The sequence below is a fragment of the Capra hircus genome, chromosome 3 (assembly GCF_001704415.2).
Source record: "Capra hircus breed San Clemente chromosome 3, ASM170441v1, whole genome shotgun sequence".
Lineage (NCBI taxonomy): Eukaryota > Metazoa > Chordata > Mammalia > Artiodactyla > Bovidae > Capra > Capra hircus.
This window is the reverse complement of record NC_030810.1, coordinates 92,920,117-92,936,103: the sequence shown is the minus strand read 5'-3', so window position 1 is coordinate 92,936,103 and position 15,987 is coordinate 92,920,117. Positions and strand designations below refer to the sequence as shown.

Sequence of the window (15,987 nt, the reverse complement as noted above, 5' to 3'; positions counted from 1 at the left end):
TGGGGGAGGTGGGAGCCAAGAGAGCAAGAAAAATAAGAGGGAGTGAGGAGAAAGGAGCCGCCTCCCCCAAGCTTGAGAGCCCAATCAATGAAGAAAACTTCCTCCCCACTGATGCTCCCAGATTTGGAATCTACGATTATTCAGCAGCAGCAGTAATAAAGGTCTCTCTGAGTGACCTAGTCTCTCAAGGACTCTCCCAGCAGTTCTGACAGTCCCAGAAGAGGGCTTGTGTTCAGGGATTGCAGACCCTGCCTGCTCTCTGGCCCTGAGCACAACTGCTCTCCTCTGCGGTGAGCTCTCCTCCCTGTTGGGACTGCAGGCAGGCCTGGCTGGAAAGGACTTTTACTGCTCTCTGGTCTTGCCCAGTGCCCTGTGGTGCTGCCCGGCTTCCTCTTCCGCAACCTCCTCTCAGCTCGTGCGCTCAGAATGCAGCCAGATCTACTGTTTGACAGTTGTGAAAATGAACCATCTCCCCTGCCGCCCCCAGAGGTGTGTGCATCAGGCTGACATCTTCTTTAGAGCACTGGATTAAAGGGTCACAAAGTGGCATTTCTACGTGAGCTCATGCTGGATGGATATTCTCCAAGGGCACTGGGGACGTTAGCACTAACAAGCTGGAGATGCACTGAGGCTGCTGTCTGAGCCTATGGTATACAACCAGTGAGGGGCCCCGAGTACAAGGGTCCAAGCCCTTGTTCCAATTGAGTTTCAACAGCCTCAGTTTCTTGTAAAATGTTTTTGACACTAGTTGCCTCAAATAGGAGCACTGACTGCTTAATTGAGCTTCCAAATTTAAATTTGATCAAATTCAAAATGCAGTTCTTGCTAAATATAGTTCCAAGCACTGAAATATCTGCACATGTCATCTTCACGGCAACCCTGTGCTTATAGGTAGTCATCACTGTTCAGTCACTAAATCGTGTGTCTGACTCTTTGCAACCCCATGGACTGTAGCCCACCAGGCTCCTCTGTCCAAAAAACTTCCCTGGCAAGACTACTGGAGTGGGTTGCCATTTCCTTCTCCAGGGGATCTTCCTAACCCAGGGATTGACCTTGTGTCTCCTGCATTGCAGGCGGATTCTTTACCACTGCGCTACCAGGGAAGCCCTTGTAAGCAATAGGTACTGTCATTATCATCTTCCCTGATACGCAGTTAGGGAAACAAAGGGATGGAGACGTTAAGCAGCATCCCTCAGTCACGTGACTAATCAGTGGTAGAACTGGGATTCCAACCCAGGCAGTCCAGCCCCAAGCCCTGGACTGTAACTGCTGCCTCTGCCCCTGTACCCTTTGCCTTGCCCACCAGTTCCGGGCCCCAAGAGCTTGGGCTTCCCAGGTGGCGCTGGTAGTAAAGAACCCACCTGCCAATGCAGGAGACATAAGAGACGAAGGTTCGATCCCTGGGTTGGGAAGATCCTCTGGAGAAGGGCATGGCAACCCACTCTAGTATTCTTGCCTGGGAAATCCCATGGATAGAGGAGCCTGATAGACCGCAGTTGCTAAGAGGTGGACACGACTGAAGTGACTTAGCACATATGCACACACGCAAGAGCTAAGACAGAGAAGAGGAGCGCTGTGTACAGAGTGATAGGGTGTGCTAATGTCTCAGGGGCCAGCTCAGGACTGTGGGGCCCATACCAAGGCCCCCATCTCTCTCTAACAGGTGACTGAGTGACTCACTTGTCAGGGATGCACTCTCAACTTTGTCTCGCACGGCTCCCAAAGGGCCCAGGTTCAGACGCCATGCCGCTGCTTACGCACTGAGTGGGCCTTTGAGAGGAGACCTCTCAGGTGACTGCCCTCCACACTTCTGTGTCCCGGCATCTGGCCCTGGGTCTGATACATGTGGGCACACAGGATACACCCGCCCAATGACACCAGGAGCCCTCCTGCTGATGAAGGATGAACACAGTGAAGAACACTTGACATGAATTAAATGCTGATGGAGTGGGAGAGAAAGAAGACGGGGGAAATCTTTGCAGTCTCTTCTGCAAGTGCCTGGCATGATAACAGTAGTATCATTATTATCAACGTGCCCCCAAAGTCATGGGGAAGCTTTTCTCTCCATTGTCAGTTGAGGAGATAGAAGCCCCAGAGAGGTTAAGTGACCTGTGCAGGGTCTTCTAAGTCCAGACACAACCTGCGAGCCACATGGTGCCTGCTTATTTGTGTCACCTCCCCCAGAAGCAGTAGTCACAGGACTTGGCCATCCAGCCCGGTTCCCCAAGCCTAGGCCTGTCTCCAGGAGCAAGACTCCAGTCCCATAACTGCACCTGGGGGCAGTGTGGGGGCGGAGGTGTCTCTCAGCGTATTTATGGGATGAGCACCACCAGCCCCTGAGGATGGGTCAGGAGGACAGTGTGAGGGCCTGGTGGGCAGCGTGCAGAGGGCCTGGACCTGTCACTGCGGGGCCCTTGCTGGGTCTGAGACACTTGTGTGTCTGCCAGACAGGCCCTGGCTTCTGGCACGGCTGGGACTGGCCTGGAACTGGTCCCCCAGGGCTTGCGCAGCCTCATTCCCACCAGGCCCTCCCTGCCTGGGAAGGAGGAAAGCATAATCATCATCGTCTCCTCCCACAAAGATGTGATTCCCAGAGGCCTCCTGCTCACCGTGGGAAACCTGGCTCAGCCTGAGCCCTCGGCTCTGGGTCGTGGGATCTCAGGGACCAGTCTCGTCTGGCAGGGAAGGAATCAGGGCTCTCACTGCATCGGGCGTGCATGTGTGTGTGCTCAGTCGTGTCCGACTCTTTGTGACCCCATGGACTGTAGCCCAGCAGGCTCCTCTGTCCATGGGGTTTCCCAGGCAAGAATACCGGAGTGGGTTTCCATTTCCTCCTCCAGGGGATCTTCCCGATCCAGGGATCAAACCTGCATCTGGTTTATTGTGTGTGTGTTTTTTTTTAATTCATTTATTTTTAATTGAAGGATAATTGCTTTACAATATTGGTTTGGTTTCTGCCATACATCAACATGAATTAGCCATAGGTGTACATATGTCCGGGGTTTGCCAGATGGCACTAGTGGTAAAGAACCCACCTGCCAATGCAGGAGGCGTGAGAGATGAGGGTTCAATCCTGGGTTGGGAAGATCCCCTGGAGAAGGAAATGGCAATCCACTCCAGTATTCTTGCCTGGAGAATCCCATGGACAGAGGAGCCTGGCAGGCTATAGTCCATGGGGTTGCGAAGAGTTGCACATGACTGAAGTGACTTAGCCCACACATACGTATGTACATATGTTGTCTGTTACAGAGCCCAAGTTTGAGTTCCCTGAGTAAACAGCAAATTTCCATTGGCTACCTATTTTACGTGGGCTTCCCTGGTAGCTCAGACGGTAAAGAATCTGCCTGTAGTGCAGGAGACAGGGTTCACTCCCTGGGTCGGAAAGATCCCCTGGAGAAGGGAATGGCAACCCATTCCAGTCTTCTTGCCTGGAGAATCCCATGGACAGAGGAACATGGTGGGCCACCGTCCATGGGGTTGCAAAGAGTCGGACCCGACTGAGCAACTAACATACACACATACATATTTCAAATATGGTAGTGTTTATGCTTCCATACTACTCTCTCCATTCGTCTCACCTTCTCCGTCCTCCCCCTCGCCTGTGTCCATAAGTCTGATCTCTGTGTCTGCATCTGCATTTCTTGCATTCTTTACCACTGGCCCCTCTTCTGTATTTGGATCCAGCTCTGAGATTCCAGGCACACTCAGGGAAATCACTGACAGCCGACTGAACAGGCTGTGGCTCAGCTGCAGACTAGAAAGCGGGGAAGGGGCCCATGGCTACTAGGGGAGGGGGAGGCAAAGGCCAGCCCACCAGCCCCCAGGTCCACCCATGTGTCTCCCACTGTCCATGCCCTTGCTTCCCTCACGTGGATGCTTTCACTCCTGGTGGTCGAGTCTCAAGCACAGACTTGAGCAAGAAGACACGGCAGTTTAGGTCAGTGTGGAGCCCACGTGCTATGGACTATGGAAACAGAACCTGCGGTGTAGACCAAAGACCTGAGTTAGAATCCTGGCTCTGCCACTTGCTGGTGTGAGATGCTGGGCAAATCAGGGACTCTCCCTGTGTCTGAATCTCACCCTCTTTAAAATGGAGATAATAACAGCTTCCTACCCTCCATCAGGACTAGATACAAAGATTAAATGCAAAAGCACTTAGCCAGTAGCCAGTAAACGCTCGAGAAATACTGGTAAAATCAAGGTTGGGCAACATGATCGCAGGCTTCCTGCATATAAAGAACAATGCCCTGTGTGCTTAAAGGAAGAAGTTGGGAGATGGACTTCTTGAGAAAAAAGGAAATCTCAGTTTGATGAAAGAAAACAACTTTGACTGTCTGGGTTATTGATTCTGTACTAGACCTTTAGGGAGGCCAGAGGGTCTCAGCGCTGGAAACATTCAAGACAGAAGACAGACCAATGTTCTGGGGGTGGGGGGCTATCTATACACCTGCCTGGATATGTGGGATATTTGGGAATCCCTTCTGGCTTTGAGAATGGTGGCTTCTCTAACTAATGACCACAGAGAATAGCTCCCTACTTTCAATGGTGAGATAACTGCTAGACTACAAATCTCAAAACAATAATATTTCCTCTTTTTTCTTAATCTACCTTTTAAAAAAGAATTACAGGCTATTCTTTTTGAGAAATACATGGTCACAATCTTAAAAGGCCTCTAGGCTGGGTATATCATTGATAAGAAAATGTTCATTAATTTCAAACTCATTCATTCATTCATTCATATAGTTGCAACTGTGAACTAGCCTTGCGCTTAACATTGAATTACGAAAGTGAAATATGGCTCCCAACGCCTGCCTTCTTGGTCAAAAAGAGGGGTCCACAGTGGATGTGTCCCTTTTCCAGGACACCTATTTTATAATGAAACGGAAGTGGTCCCTAAGAAGAAACTGAACTTGTAAGTTAAAATTTTAGTGACTAAATACATATGAGGCCATTGTGGCTGTCTTAATTCTGCTTTCACAGATGAATGAGAATTCATTCCAACAAGGATTTCAGGCTGGGAATTAATGGAGGTAAATAGGGCTTGCGAGCCTTGGATCAGGAATATAAAAATTAGCTTAATGACTTTAAAACAAAGTAAGTAAACCCTGCTTTAATCCTGCACTGAGGCAAGGTTCTCATAGTCATAGCAGCTGCTATAGCCACCCCTGCAGCCTTCAATCAGCAACAGGGACCAGAAGGAATCACTCTAGGATATACCACCTCCTGGTGTAACTGCATAGGAAAATGTCTTCTCTGCCACATGGGGCCAAAACTGTATCTAGACCACCCTTGTGCCCAGATCATTGCACTTAAGACATATGCATTGGATAAACAGATGAATGGTCAGGTTCCTTGTATTCAGGCAGAAGAATGTCAGAGACTTTCAGAAGAATAATAGCTAAGCCTTACTTTGTGTCAGGCACCAAGTTCTATAGACACTAACTCATTTAACTAACAATCCCACAAAATCGGTACTATTGTTATCATCCCCCTTTTACAGACGAGAAACCAAGACATTACATGACTTGCCCTAAGTCACACTCCAAACAACAGACCCAGGATTTGGACCATCTGGCCCAGGTGTCCACATGTTTAAGAATCAAGCTGGGCTGCCTCCCTGAAGAATAGGTTCTGTTCTTGGAAATATTCAGGGTTGCAGAGGGAGTAGGCCCATTACAGAATACATCATCCGGAATGTCAAAAACTGCCCTTGACTCTGGATGAAACATCCCAACGTTAAGGGTAACTCATTTATTAATTTATTTGAGGCATGTTTTTTGAGCTTTCCTCGCTTCTCCATAGGCACAAAGAATATTCTCCTCACAAAAAAACCTTTCTGTATTCTTAAAAACAAGCATTAAACCACAATTTTGACTTATTTTCTGTAAAAACTCTAGATCATTGGATTTTTCTTGCAGGACCCAATTTTTGTCTCTTCCATCTTTCTCTTTTTATCTCCAAACCTGCTCTGAAACAAAAATGTCCCTGTATGTGCATTCCTATTTATAAATCATGATATGTGGGTTTTCCATCAGAAACAAGTAGTACCATCTTGTATTTGGCTTCCGCTCAGATCTTCTTCCTCTACACTTGTACCTAGACCCATTTCCGCCTTCCCTTACGTCAGTCAGTCTTTTGCACTTCAGCTTTACTTTCTACATGAATTCCGAACTGTGTTGTTGAATTTCATCCTCTTTGTGAATTTCTGATTTGTCACATGTGATTCTCGCTTTCCAGAGTACTGGCAGCTGCACCTTATTTGTAGCCATCCATCTCTTCTCGGCTGCTGAAAACCCCCCAGTGCAGTCTGTGTGTTTGATGATACGTAAACCCACAGATAACCCAGGTGGCACCATAGTCCCTATCCTGTGACACAGCGACACGCCCAGAGAAGGCAGATTCATAGTGTCCAGGTAGCAGCAGCCAATGGCACTCTGGAGGGACCTTCTCGGCCACACCTGCGGCAGCAGGAGGAATAGCCCTACCTCCACTTCCACCCCTGCAGTGATAGATGATAAACTGTAAAGCACAAAACCCCATCCGTCTCTGTCATACAATTCAGAGGATAGATGGAAACATCACCCAAACCACCCAGATCTCTGCAGGATAGGGCTGCAGGCCATAAAGACCCTCTTCTCTGCTAGAGGTAGGTCTGCCTTCCAGGTAACAAGGGCGAGGGGTCCACTCTGGATCTTTCGTATGATTTAGCCACACTTAGGAGAAGGCAATGGCACCCCACTCCAGTACTCTTGCCTGGCAAATCCCATGGATGGAGGAGCCTGGAAGGTTGCAGTCCATGGGGTCGCTAGGAGTTGGACACGACTGAGCGACTTCACTTTCACTTTCCTGCATTGGAGAAGGAAATGGCAACCCACTCCAGTGTTCTTGCCTGGAGAATCCCAGGGACGGGGGAGCCTGGTAGGCTGCCGTCTATGGGGTCGCACAGAGTCAGACACGACTGAAGCGACTTAGCAGCAGCAGCAGCCACACTTAAAGAGACTACACCCACTCAAAGCAGAGCTGCTAAGAATAGTGTGCATTTTGCCTAGAGTGTATTAGGGAAGAGGAAGTGCAGGGAAAACACTTTCCCAAGAGGCCTCAGATGGCCAAACAAAGGCTAGGGTGCCTGGAGGGAGGAGAGGCGTGTTCCACAGAGGCTGCAGAGAGGGGTTCAAATTGATTGGTGGTGTTAGTCGCTCAGTCGTGTCCAACTCTTTGCGACCCCATGGACTATAGCCCACCAGGCTCCTCTGTCCTTGAAATTCTCCAGGGAAGAATACTGGAGAGGATCGCCATTTTCTTCTCCAGGGGGTCTTTCTGACCCAGGGATGGAATCCCTGTCTCCCGCACTGCAGGCAGATTTTTTACTGTCTGAGGCACAGGGAAGCCAAACTGACTGGATGCCATAGATTTCTTTTCCAGTATGGGGTCCACCCAGGCATGGGGACAGGTCTTCCTTCTATCTGTTTGTGTGTTAATCACTCAGTCATATCCAACTCTTTGCAACCCCATGGACTATATAGCCTGCCAGGCTCCTCTGTCCATGGGATTCTCCAGGCAAGAATACTGGAGTGGATTGCCATTTCCTTCTCCAGGGTATCTTCCCAACCCAGGATTGAACCCAGGTCTCATGCATTGCAGGCAGACGCTTTACCATCTGAGCTACTAGGTCATCACTGGTCCTCTTCATCCCAATTGCTGGGCCTCTTCAGATCCGTCTCCCCTCAACCTCATCTATTTCCCCCCAGAGAATTCAGTGAGGCCTCCGTCCTAGGGCTCTTGCACCAGAGAGTTCACCAAGAGACTCTGAGGTCTTTCCATTTTCCTGAGTTTTATTCTAAAACAAACCGTTGAGTCCCCTATACTCTGGGATTCCCTGAAACCATGGAGCTTTTATATGTGGACACATGGGCGTGCTTTTTCCAGCACCTGGACTTGCACACACAAACATACACACCAGCACAGAGCTCATTCTCAGGGACTTGTTACAACCTAAACTCTCTGTTACTGATTGGGAGTGGGGGAGAGGGATGCTGAAGCTTTAGGCTATGCTTTCTCTTAATAAACATTCCTTTTTTTCTTACTAAACACACTTTTTGTTTATGACATAAAGTTTCTCTTTTTTAGTTCTTCAAGGTTTAGGCTTTCTGTGCTCTTGAAGCCATCAGCTTGTCTTAATGAGGCTTGTATTTGCTTTTCATATGAATTATCCTTCCCCTGGTGGGCAATGAGTGCTGTGAATTGAATAAGAAGAGGGCAGAGCTCTCAGGGAAATAGCGACAGGGAGGAAGGGAACCCCATTCACTAACTCAGAGCTTTGAAACCAACTGTTGTAAAGAACCTACCTGCCAATGCAGGTAGACATAAGCGATGTGGGTTTGATCCTGGGTCAAAAAGATCCCTTGGAAGAGGACACAGCAACTCACTCCAGTATTCTTGCCTGGAGAATCCCATGGACTGAGGAGCCTGGCAGGCTGCAGTATAGGGTCACACAGAGTCGGACACTCTGAAGCGACTTAGCACGCACACATCAATCAGAAGCCCACTTGGTTTGAAAGTTTTAGGAACTCCAGATTATAGAAAACTAAGGATCCAGGCGAAAAGTTCTTGGTCAACAGAGTCAATGTCCTGGGGAACCGGAACTCTGAGGGATAACAAATTATTTGTTTTAAGAGATGGAGCAGAGCACTGAGGACCAGACTGGAGTTTCTCTGTTCTAGGGTTGCACTTTCTGACTCCTAGACTGGTCAGTTTTTACAGGCAATTTAGGAAACGGAATTTAGCTTTGAGTTACAACCAGACACTTCCCTGTGAAACTTTTAATTTCTTTATTCAAAATGTCTATTGTTTCCTTTGAATAAGCTGCTTTGTGTCTGGAGTTCTCATCTGGCTCATTTTATAGGATAATCCTGTAATTGAGGGCATGCACCAAACAACCTAAGAAACCCTCATGGAAAAGCGGCACTCTGCTTTTCCTCTTAGAAACCACGTATGCGCAGAGCTTACTCACACTTCTTGCATCCTGCTTCAGATGGCTATGAGTTCCTGGAGATCCTGAAGCAGGTTGCCCGGGACAACACAGACAACCCGGACCTGAGCATCGTATGGATTGATCCCGATGACTTTCCCCTGGTGAGTGGCTTAGACTGGGGCCTCATCCTTGGTCACCGTCACAGTCTCGTGTTCGTGTTTAGCATGAAAACCGGATGCACAAAGGAGGAGGTAAAATTGGAGGGGTACTTGCAGAAGCCCAGTGGCTGCTTCCACCCAATGTGAAGATCTTAGCCCCTGGGACAGCACTGAACTTAAGGCCTGGTGCCTACACTGACCTGGTAAGACTCACTGTTCTCACTCCCTGGAGGCCAGAGTTCCTCTGGGGCCCACTCAGGCGTGGGTGAAATTCTTCTGCCAACAGTTCCATAGCTGCCTACCACCCCTTGCTATAACCTCTTTCATTATCTGAGGGGGACCATCACTCTGAGGCAACCCAAGTTTCCAAACCTTCGGAGATGAACGTCCTGCATGGAGTTAAGAACAACTTCTGGGAAGGCAGGGACCCTGTCTGTCTTGTTCATCATGCCCTCCTAGCGTAATATCTAGCACCTGGTGAATGTGTAAGGCCCTTAAACTCTTGCTGGGTCAATGATCAAAGCCTTGATTATGCTTCATTTTAAAGAGAATAAACAGAATTTGTAGCAATATGTGAGCCCAGTGGTAATGAATGTAGCTAATAAACTCTATTATATGCCCAGAACTATGGTAAATTCTTTACAAGCATCATCTCATCTAATCCTCTCAACAACCCTATGAAGTATAGACCATTACAATACCTATCTTACAGGCTGACAACTGGAGAGGTTTAAGCTGTAAGTGGTATATATGATCTTCTAACCTAGGTCTATGTGATGCCAAAGTTTGGTCTATTAGTCAATAGACTTTCAGTTCAGTTCAGTTCAGTCACTCAGTCGTGTCCAACTCTTTGCGACCCCATGAATCGCAGCACGCCAGACCTCCTTGTCCTTTACCAGCTCCCGGAGTTCACTCAGACTCACATCCATCGAGTCAGTGATGCCATCCAGCCATCTCATCCTCTGTCGTCCCCTTCTCCTCCTGCCCCCAATCCCTCCCAGCATCAGAGTCTTTTCCAATGAGTCAACTCTTCGCATGGGTGGCCAAAGTACTGGAGCTTCAGCTTTAGCATCATTCCTTCCAAAGAAATCCCAAGGCTGATCTCCTTCAGAATGGACTGAATGGATCTCCTTGCAGTCCAAGGGACTCTCAAGAGTCTTCTCCAACACCACAGTTCAAAAGCATCAATTCTTTGGCGCTCAGCTTTCTTCACAGTCCAACTCTCACATCCATACATGACCACAGGAAAAACCATAGCCTTGACTAGACGGACCTTAGTTGACAAATTTTATATCTCTGCTTTTCAATATGCTATTTAGGTTGGTCATAACTTTTCTTCCAAGGAGTAAGCGTCTTTTAATTTCATGGCTGCAGTCACCATCTGCAGTGATTTTGGAGCCCCAAAAATAAAGTCTGACACTGTTTCTATTGTTTCCCCATCTGTTTCCCATGAAGTGATGGGACCAGATGCCATGATCTTCGTTTTCTGAATGTTGAGCTTTAAGCCAACTTTTTCACTCTCCTCTTTCACTTTCATCAAGAGGCTTTTTAGTTCCTCTTCACTTTCTGCCATAAGGGTGGTGTCATCTGCATATCTGAGGTTATTGATATTTCCCCCGGCAATCTTGATTCCAGCTTGTGCTTCTTCCAGCCCAGCGTTTCTCATGATGTACTCTGCAAATAAGTGAAATGGGCAGGGTGACAATATACAGCCTTGACGTACTCCCTTTCCTACTTAGAACCAGTCTGTTGTTCCATGTCCAGTTCTAACTGTTGCTTCCTGACCAATAGACTTCAGGTTGAGCTAAATGCGGATACTCAGTACTAGCTATCATTAGGATATAAATGATAGGGACTCCCCTGGTGGTCCAGTGGCTAAGATGCCCCACTTCCACTGCAGGGGGCACGCTTCCATCCCTGGCGATAGACCAAAAAGATCCCACATGCTTTTCGGTGAGACAAAAGATAGGAAACAAAATAAAAGACTATAAATGATCTCTATCTTCTTCCAGGAATTATCATTTGTTGCATGGGTCACAATTGATCAAACTGTGATTAAATACACAAAAATGAAGGGTGTCAGTGATCTCAGGGGTCCTGGAACCCAGTCCTACATAGAGGATGAGTGAATCAAAGGCAGAGAGTTCCATGTCACCTAAGGTCAATGTCATAATTCCGGGCAACCATAACGAAGTCATGGCCTTATAAGATGCTGTAATTATAGGTTTGTTTGTTTAGCTGCTACCTGGCTTTAGTTCTCATTTACCTGAACTATTTTGTTTTGCAAGCTCACAGATGCTCTGCTTTTCTCCTGACCTGCTCTGTGTTTGCCTTGCTTTTGCAAATGAGAAATCTTCAGACTTCTGATATCCAAGTTCTTGACTATCCTCTAGTCTCCATCAGACCATATATTTGTTTGGGAGACTTTCTATCCCTGAATATCTTTATCTTCTTACTTCATGGTCCCTTACTCATTGAGTCCTGCCCCAGTCAGATATTATTCCACGTGAACCCAAGTCTGTTTGAATGGAGAAGGCTTCTTCTTTCTTGCATGCCCACTTACGGCACACCACTGCTTTCCCAGACATCTCACGAGCAAAGGGGCTCAAGGTAAGGGGTTTTTAAGTGAGATATTGTAGAGGGGAATGGCTCTTTCACCATACATAAACTATAAAAGAGCCACAGGGAATTTGGGAAACAACTTTGGACGATCTCTGTAATTAATATTCTTCCTTCCAGCTTTAGAAGCTTTTATATTACATGCTTTCATAGTTTGTGTTATGACATCTTTTTTCCATGCTTACTTAAAGTGCTGAATGCCAAGTCTGCAATTTCCTCCATGCCCACAGCTGTTTTGGAGACCTTTAACCAATGGTGGCCTCATTACTGTGATGGGATGGCAGGTGGGTCCAGCCACAAAAAGTGGCTTGAACAGGGGATGATGCCTGCTGTCTAATTTTATTTTTTGTTGCTACAGCTTGTTGCCTATTGGGAAAAGACTTTCAAGATTGACCTCTTCAAGCCACAGATTGGGGTGGTGAATGTGACAGATGTGAGTATACCTCATGAAAGCTTGCTCAGATAACTTCCACCTGCCCTGGTTTCTGCCACACAGCCCAGACTGTGAGATCCTGTATAGGAGTCCAGCCCCTCATGAAATAAGCAGGACTCTTGGCCTTGCTAAAGCTCAGGAGACTTGCCAGCATGGACCGATCCTAGTCTGAGTCAGCGGTGGGGTCAGGGCAACCAAAGATACTTTTGCTTTTCACCTTATATCCTACCATTCTCTTTTTAAACTGGTTTACTGTAAGCAGAAGTTTAATCATTATTAGTGATTTTAAAAAGTGAAAGTCTCTCAGTCATGTTTGACTCTTTGTGACCCCCATGGACCATATATAGTCCATGGAATTCTCTAGGCCAGAATACTGAAGTGTGTAGCCTTTCCCTTCTCCAGGGGATCATTCCAACCCACGGATTGAACCCAGGACTCCTACATTGTGGGTGGATTCTTTACCAGCTGAGCCACAGGGAAGCCCAAGGATACTGGAGTGGGTAGCCTTTCCCTTCTCCAGGGGATCTTCCTGACCCAGGAATTGAACTGGGGTCTCCTGCATTGCAGGCAGATTCTTTACCAATTGAGCTACCAGGGAAGCCCAGTAATTTAAAAATTAGTTTACAAAATAATAAATGTAGAATTTCCCAGGTAACTGAACATCTACCAAGAGAGTGATAGGACATTGCTAAAAAATAAAAAAAGAAGAACATTGCTAACTGGCTATATAAACAAGTAGTGGAGGGATTCCCCGGTGGTCCAGTGGTTAAGACTCTTAGCTCCCAACGGAGGGAGCATGGGTTCAATCCCTGGTTGGGGAACTAAGATCCCATATGCTGTGTGTCCAATAAATAAAAGAAAACAATTTTAAAAAAATTAAAAAACATAGTGGAATATATATATATAATGCAATGGAATATAGATTTCCTTTTATATTGCACAAACAGGATACTACACGTACCATTTGCTACTAAGCATTTCTGTTTAACGGGCTTTCCAGGTGGCACAGTGGTAAGGAATCGCTTACCTATGCAGGACATGGGTTCGATCCCTGGGTCGGGAAGATCCCATGTGCACATATTCCTGATAAGTGTAAGTGGCCTGCGGTTCACTGAGCACAGTCGCTGGGAACCCTCTGGCCGGGCTGATCCTTAGTGTGCTCACTCTCACACTCCTTCTGTCTCTGGATGCAGGCTGACAGTGTGTGGATGGAGATTCCAGATGATGATGACCTGCCCACAGCTGAGGAGCTGGAAGACTGGATTGAGGATGTGCTTTCTGGGAAGATAAACACTGAGGATGATGACAACGATGAAGAGGATGAAGACGACGACAATGACGATGACAATTCTGATGAAGAGGACAATGATGACAGTGATGACGATGATGAATAGCCTCCAGCTCCAGATGAGTTTCACGAAGACGGAACCCCAGCTACCCACTACCATGCAGACAGCACGAGGTGGCGGCACGCAGCCCCGGCCCGCGTCCAGCCAGTTCCCTTCCCTTTACTGACGTCTCTTTTCCCACGTCTTTCTCATCAGATGTGCAACTCAGCAAATGCCTTTCTAAATCCAGCAGTCCCACTCGCTCAGCAAGGACAGTGGGGAATTATTCCCATGTTGGCGGTCTCGATTGTTACGAAAAAGCTTTCGTTCATTGTCAGATCATCAGTGGCCATGGCAGTGCCCGAATCTGGTTGTCTAGAGAGAGCAGTCCCCTAACACCTCGATTCAAGTTTACTTGTTTGACGATGATAGTAGCAGAATGGACAGCTTGCTAAGTCACAAGCACAGCGTGACCTTACAACCAGAGCCCAGGGGAGACACACAACCCATTTAGCCCCTGTGCTTAGAATATTAGGATCCCTCCTCAAGCCGAGAAGATCCCTTTTAGGGAAGGCTCAGTCTTGGAAATAAGTGTTGTAAATCAGCTTCTCTTGGCTCTATTAAACTTATTATTTTAGGTGTAAATCTGACCATTATGAACTCAGATCCAAGCCTTTGGATGGCTATTGTGAGGTTTTGAAAAACATGCATACTGATGTCACCATCATTTCTAGTATATTAGGATATTGGGATGGGAGGTTGATTTGCTCTCTGAACTTCCCTGTAGATCACCTTTGTGCATATACACAGGGGTCTGGGGAGCTAGAAGGATTAAATGTTTTTAATTCTTTCTTTTAATGTCTTTAGGTCTCTGATTGGGTCAGCTGGTGTCCTAGCTTGAGCTGGGATCCTGATATCCCTCTGCCTCGTCGCTGCTAGTCAGCCTTCCCATTCAGAGTCCAAGCTGGTTTTTCCAGAGGGCAATTCACTCTCCACTGATCAATGCTCCCACAGGTGAACAGGACGACAGTCATTAGGAGTCATAATGATGTGCCTTTCAAACTATCTAGAAGTTATATTGTGCTCTGTAGTACTAGCATTGGGTGTGCATTCTAATGTTCTAATTTATTTTCTCAGTCTTTTAACACATGTGTAAGACACTGCAAATTCTTTAAAAATAGGACAATCCTTTTATGGAATAGCAGCTAACTGTCATTAAAGTTTTATTTTGAAAGTACTCAGACTATCTTGAAAATCCTCTCTTGATTTTTTTGTTTTTCTGCTCATTCTCTCCTCTCTACTCCTTCTTAGTTTTCCTTTCTCCTCTCTCTTCCTTTGCCTACCTTTAAATGTCAGTCTTCCACGGTATCTCTCAGCTCTAACATTCTTCCAAGATAGCTTATCATCCATGCCCATCAGCTAATAACTTCCAAGTCTGGGTCTCTAACCTTGACCTCTCTCCTTGGTTTTAGACTCACTCATTCGGCTGCTGCTGGACATCTGGGTTTGGATGTTGTACAAGTGCTTCAAACAACATCACAAGACCAAAACTCGTTACCCTCTCCCTTTAACTTGTCCTCCCCTTCATGAAGTCCCAGTTCAAATGATTAATATCAGCATCTGTCCAATTGCCTGGGTGGTCTGAAGGGGAGCCCTTCCCCTCTGTGCCCATGGCTTGGTGTACCTACCCCACATCCTGGCACTTATCATTTAAAGTGTAACACATATTTGCATGTCTGTTCTTTCATTAAATCCTACGTAGGCTCCTTGAAGACAAGAGATTTATTTACCATTGTATCCCCAACGCTTAGCTCTTTGCTTAGCACGATGCAGACACTCATTTATTGAAGTGATGGGTGAATGATTATCAGCTCTGTTGGATCACAGTGCTTCCAAGGCCTCCTTATTTTTCTCTCTGCCTCACAAAGCAAGGCAGACACTTCCCAAGCTGGGCTATGTAGCCATCCAGAGAGACTCAAATAAGCTCTGGGAGAGGTGAATGTATAAAGTGATCTTTGAAGCTAATCTTTCAAATAGCCAAGAAATGTGTTCTGTCATCAGAGTGGTTTATTTCCCAACCCAGGAAAATTCCCTGTTTCTCAGAGCCCTGACTAATAATATGCATTAAGTTTAAATCATGCCAGGCTGCTCCTATTTTAGAAGCACTGGGTGTTAAGCTAGTACTATCTGTAAGTAGTAGCACTGTTGTGTTATTTGTCTAAAACTTTTTCAGCTATTTATTGAATATTTGGTATGTGCTCAGAGCACTATGCTATATGCTTTTAATGTACAACCCCATTTAATCCTTAAAAAGATCTTATATGAGTTTTTTTTATTTTTCCCATTTTAGATGGGAAAACTGAATGAGGCACAGAGGCTTCAAGTAATTTTCCCAGAGTCACACAAATACTTAAAAGGAATGTAAACATAACCCCATTTTCATACTTAAAGATTTAAACTAAATTTAATTCTTTAAAT

The 15,987-nt window shown here is 46.5% G+C and overlaps 1 protein-coding gene across 1 annotated transcript in view; it reads left to right on the top strand.

Moving 5' to 3' along the window:
* Positions 1 to 14,747, top strand: part of CASQ2 (calsequestrin 2) — a 71,851-nt gene extending 57,104 nt beyond the window's left edge. Inside the window, exons 9-11 of the mRNA XM_005677826.3 lie at positions 9,032 to 9,132; positions 12,107 to 12,181; positions 13,375 to 14,747. Coding sequence (XP_005677883.1) covers positions 9,032 to 9,132; positions 12,107 to 12,181; positions 13,375 to 13,575 — 377 coding nt within the window. The 3' untranslated portion in view covers positions 13,576 to 14,747. The remainder of the gene's footprint in view (positions 1 to 9,031; positions 9,133 to 12,106; positions 12,182 to 13,374) is intronic.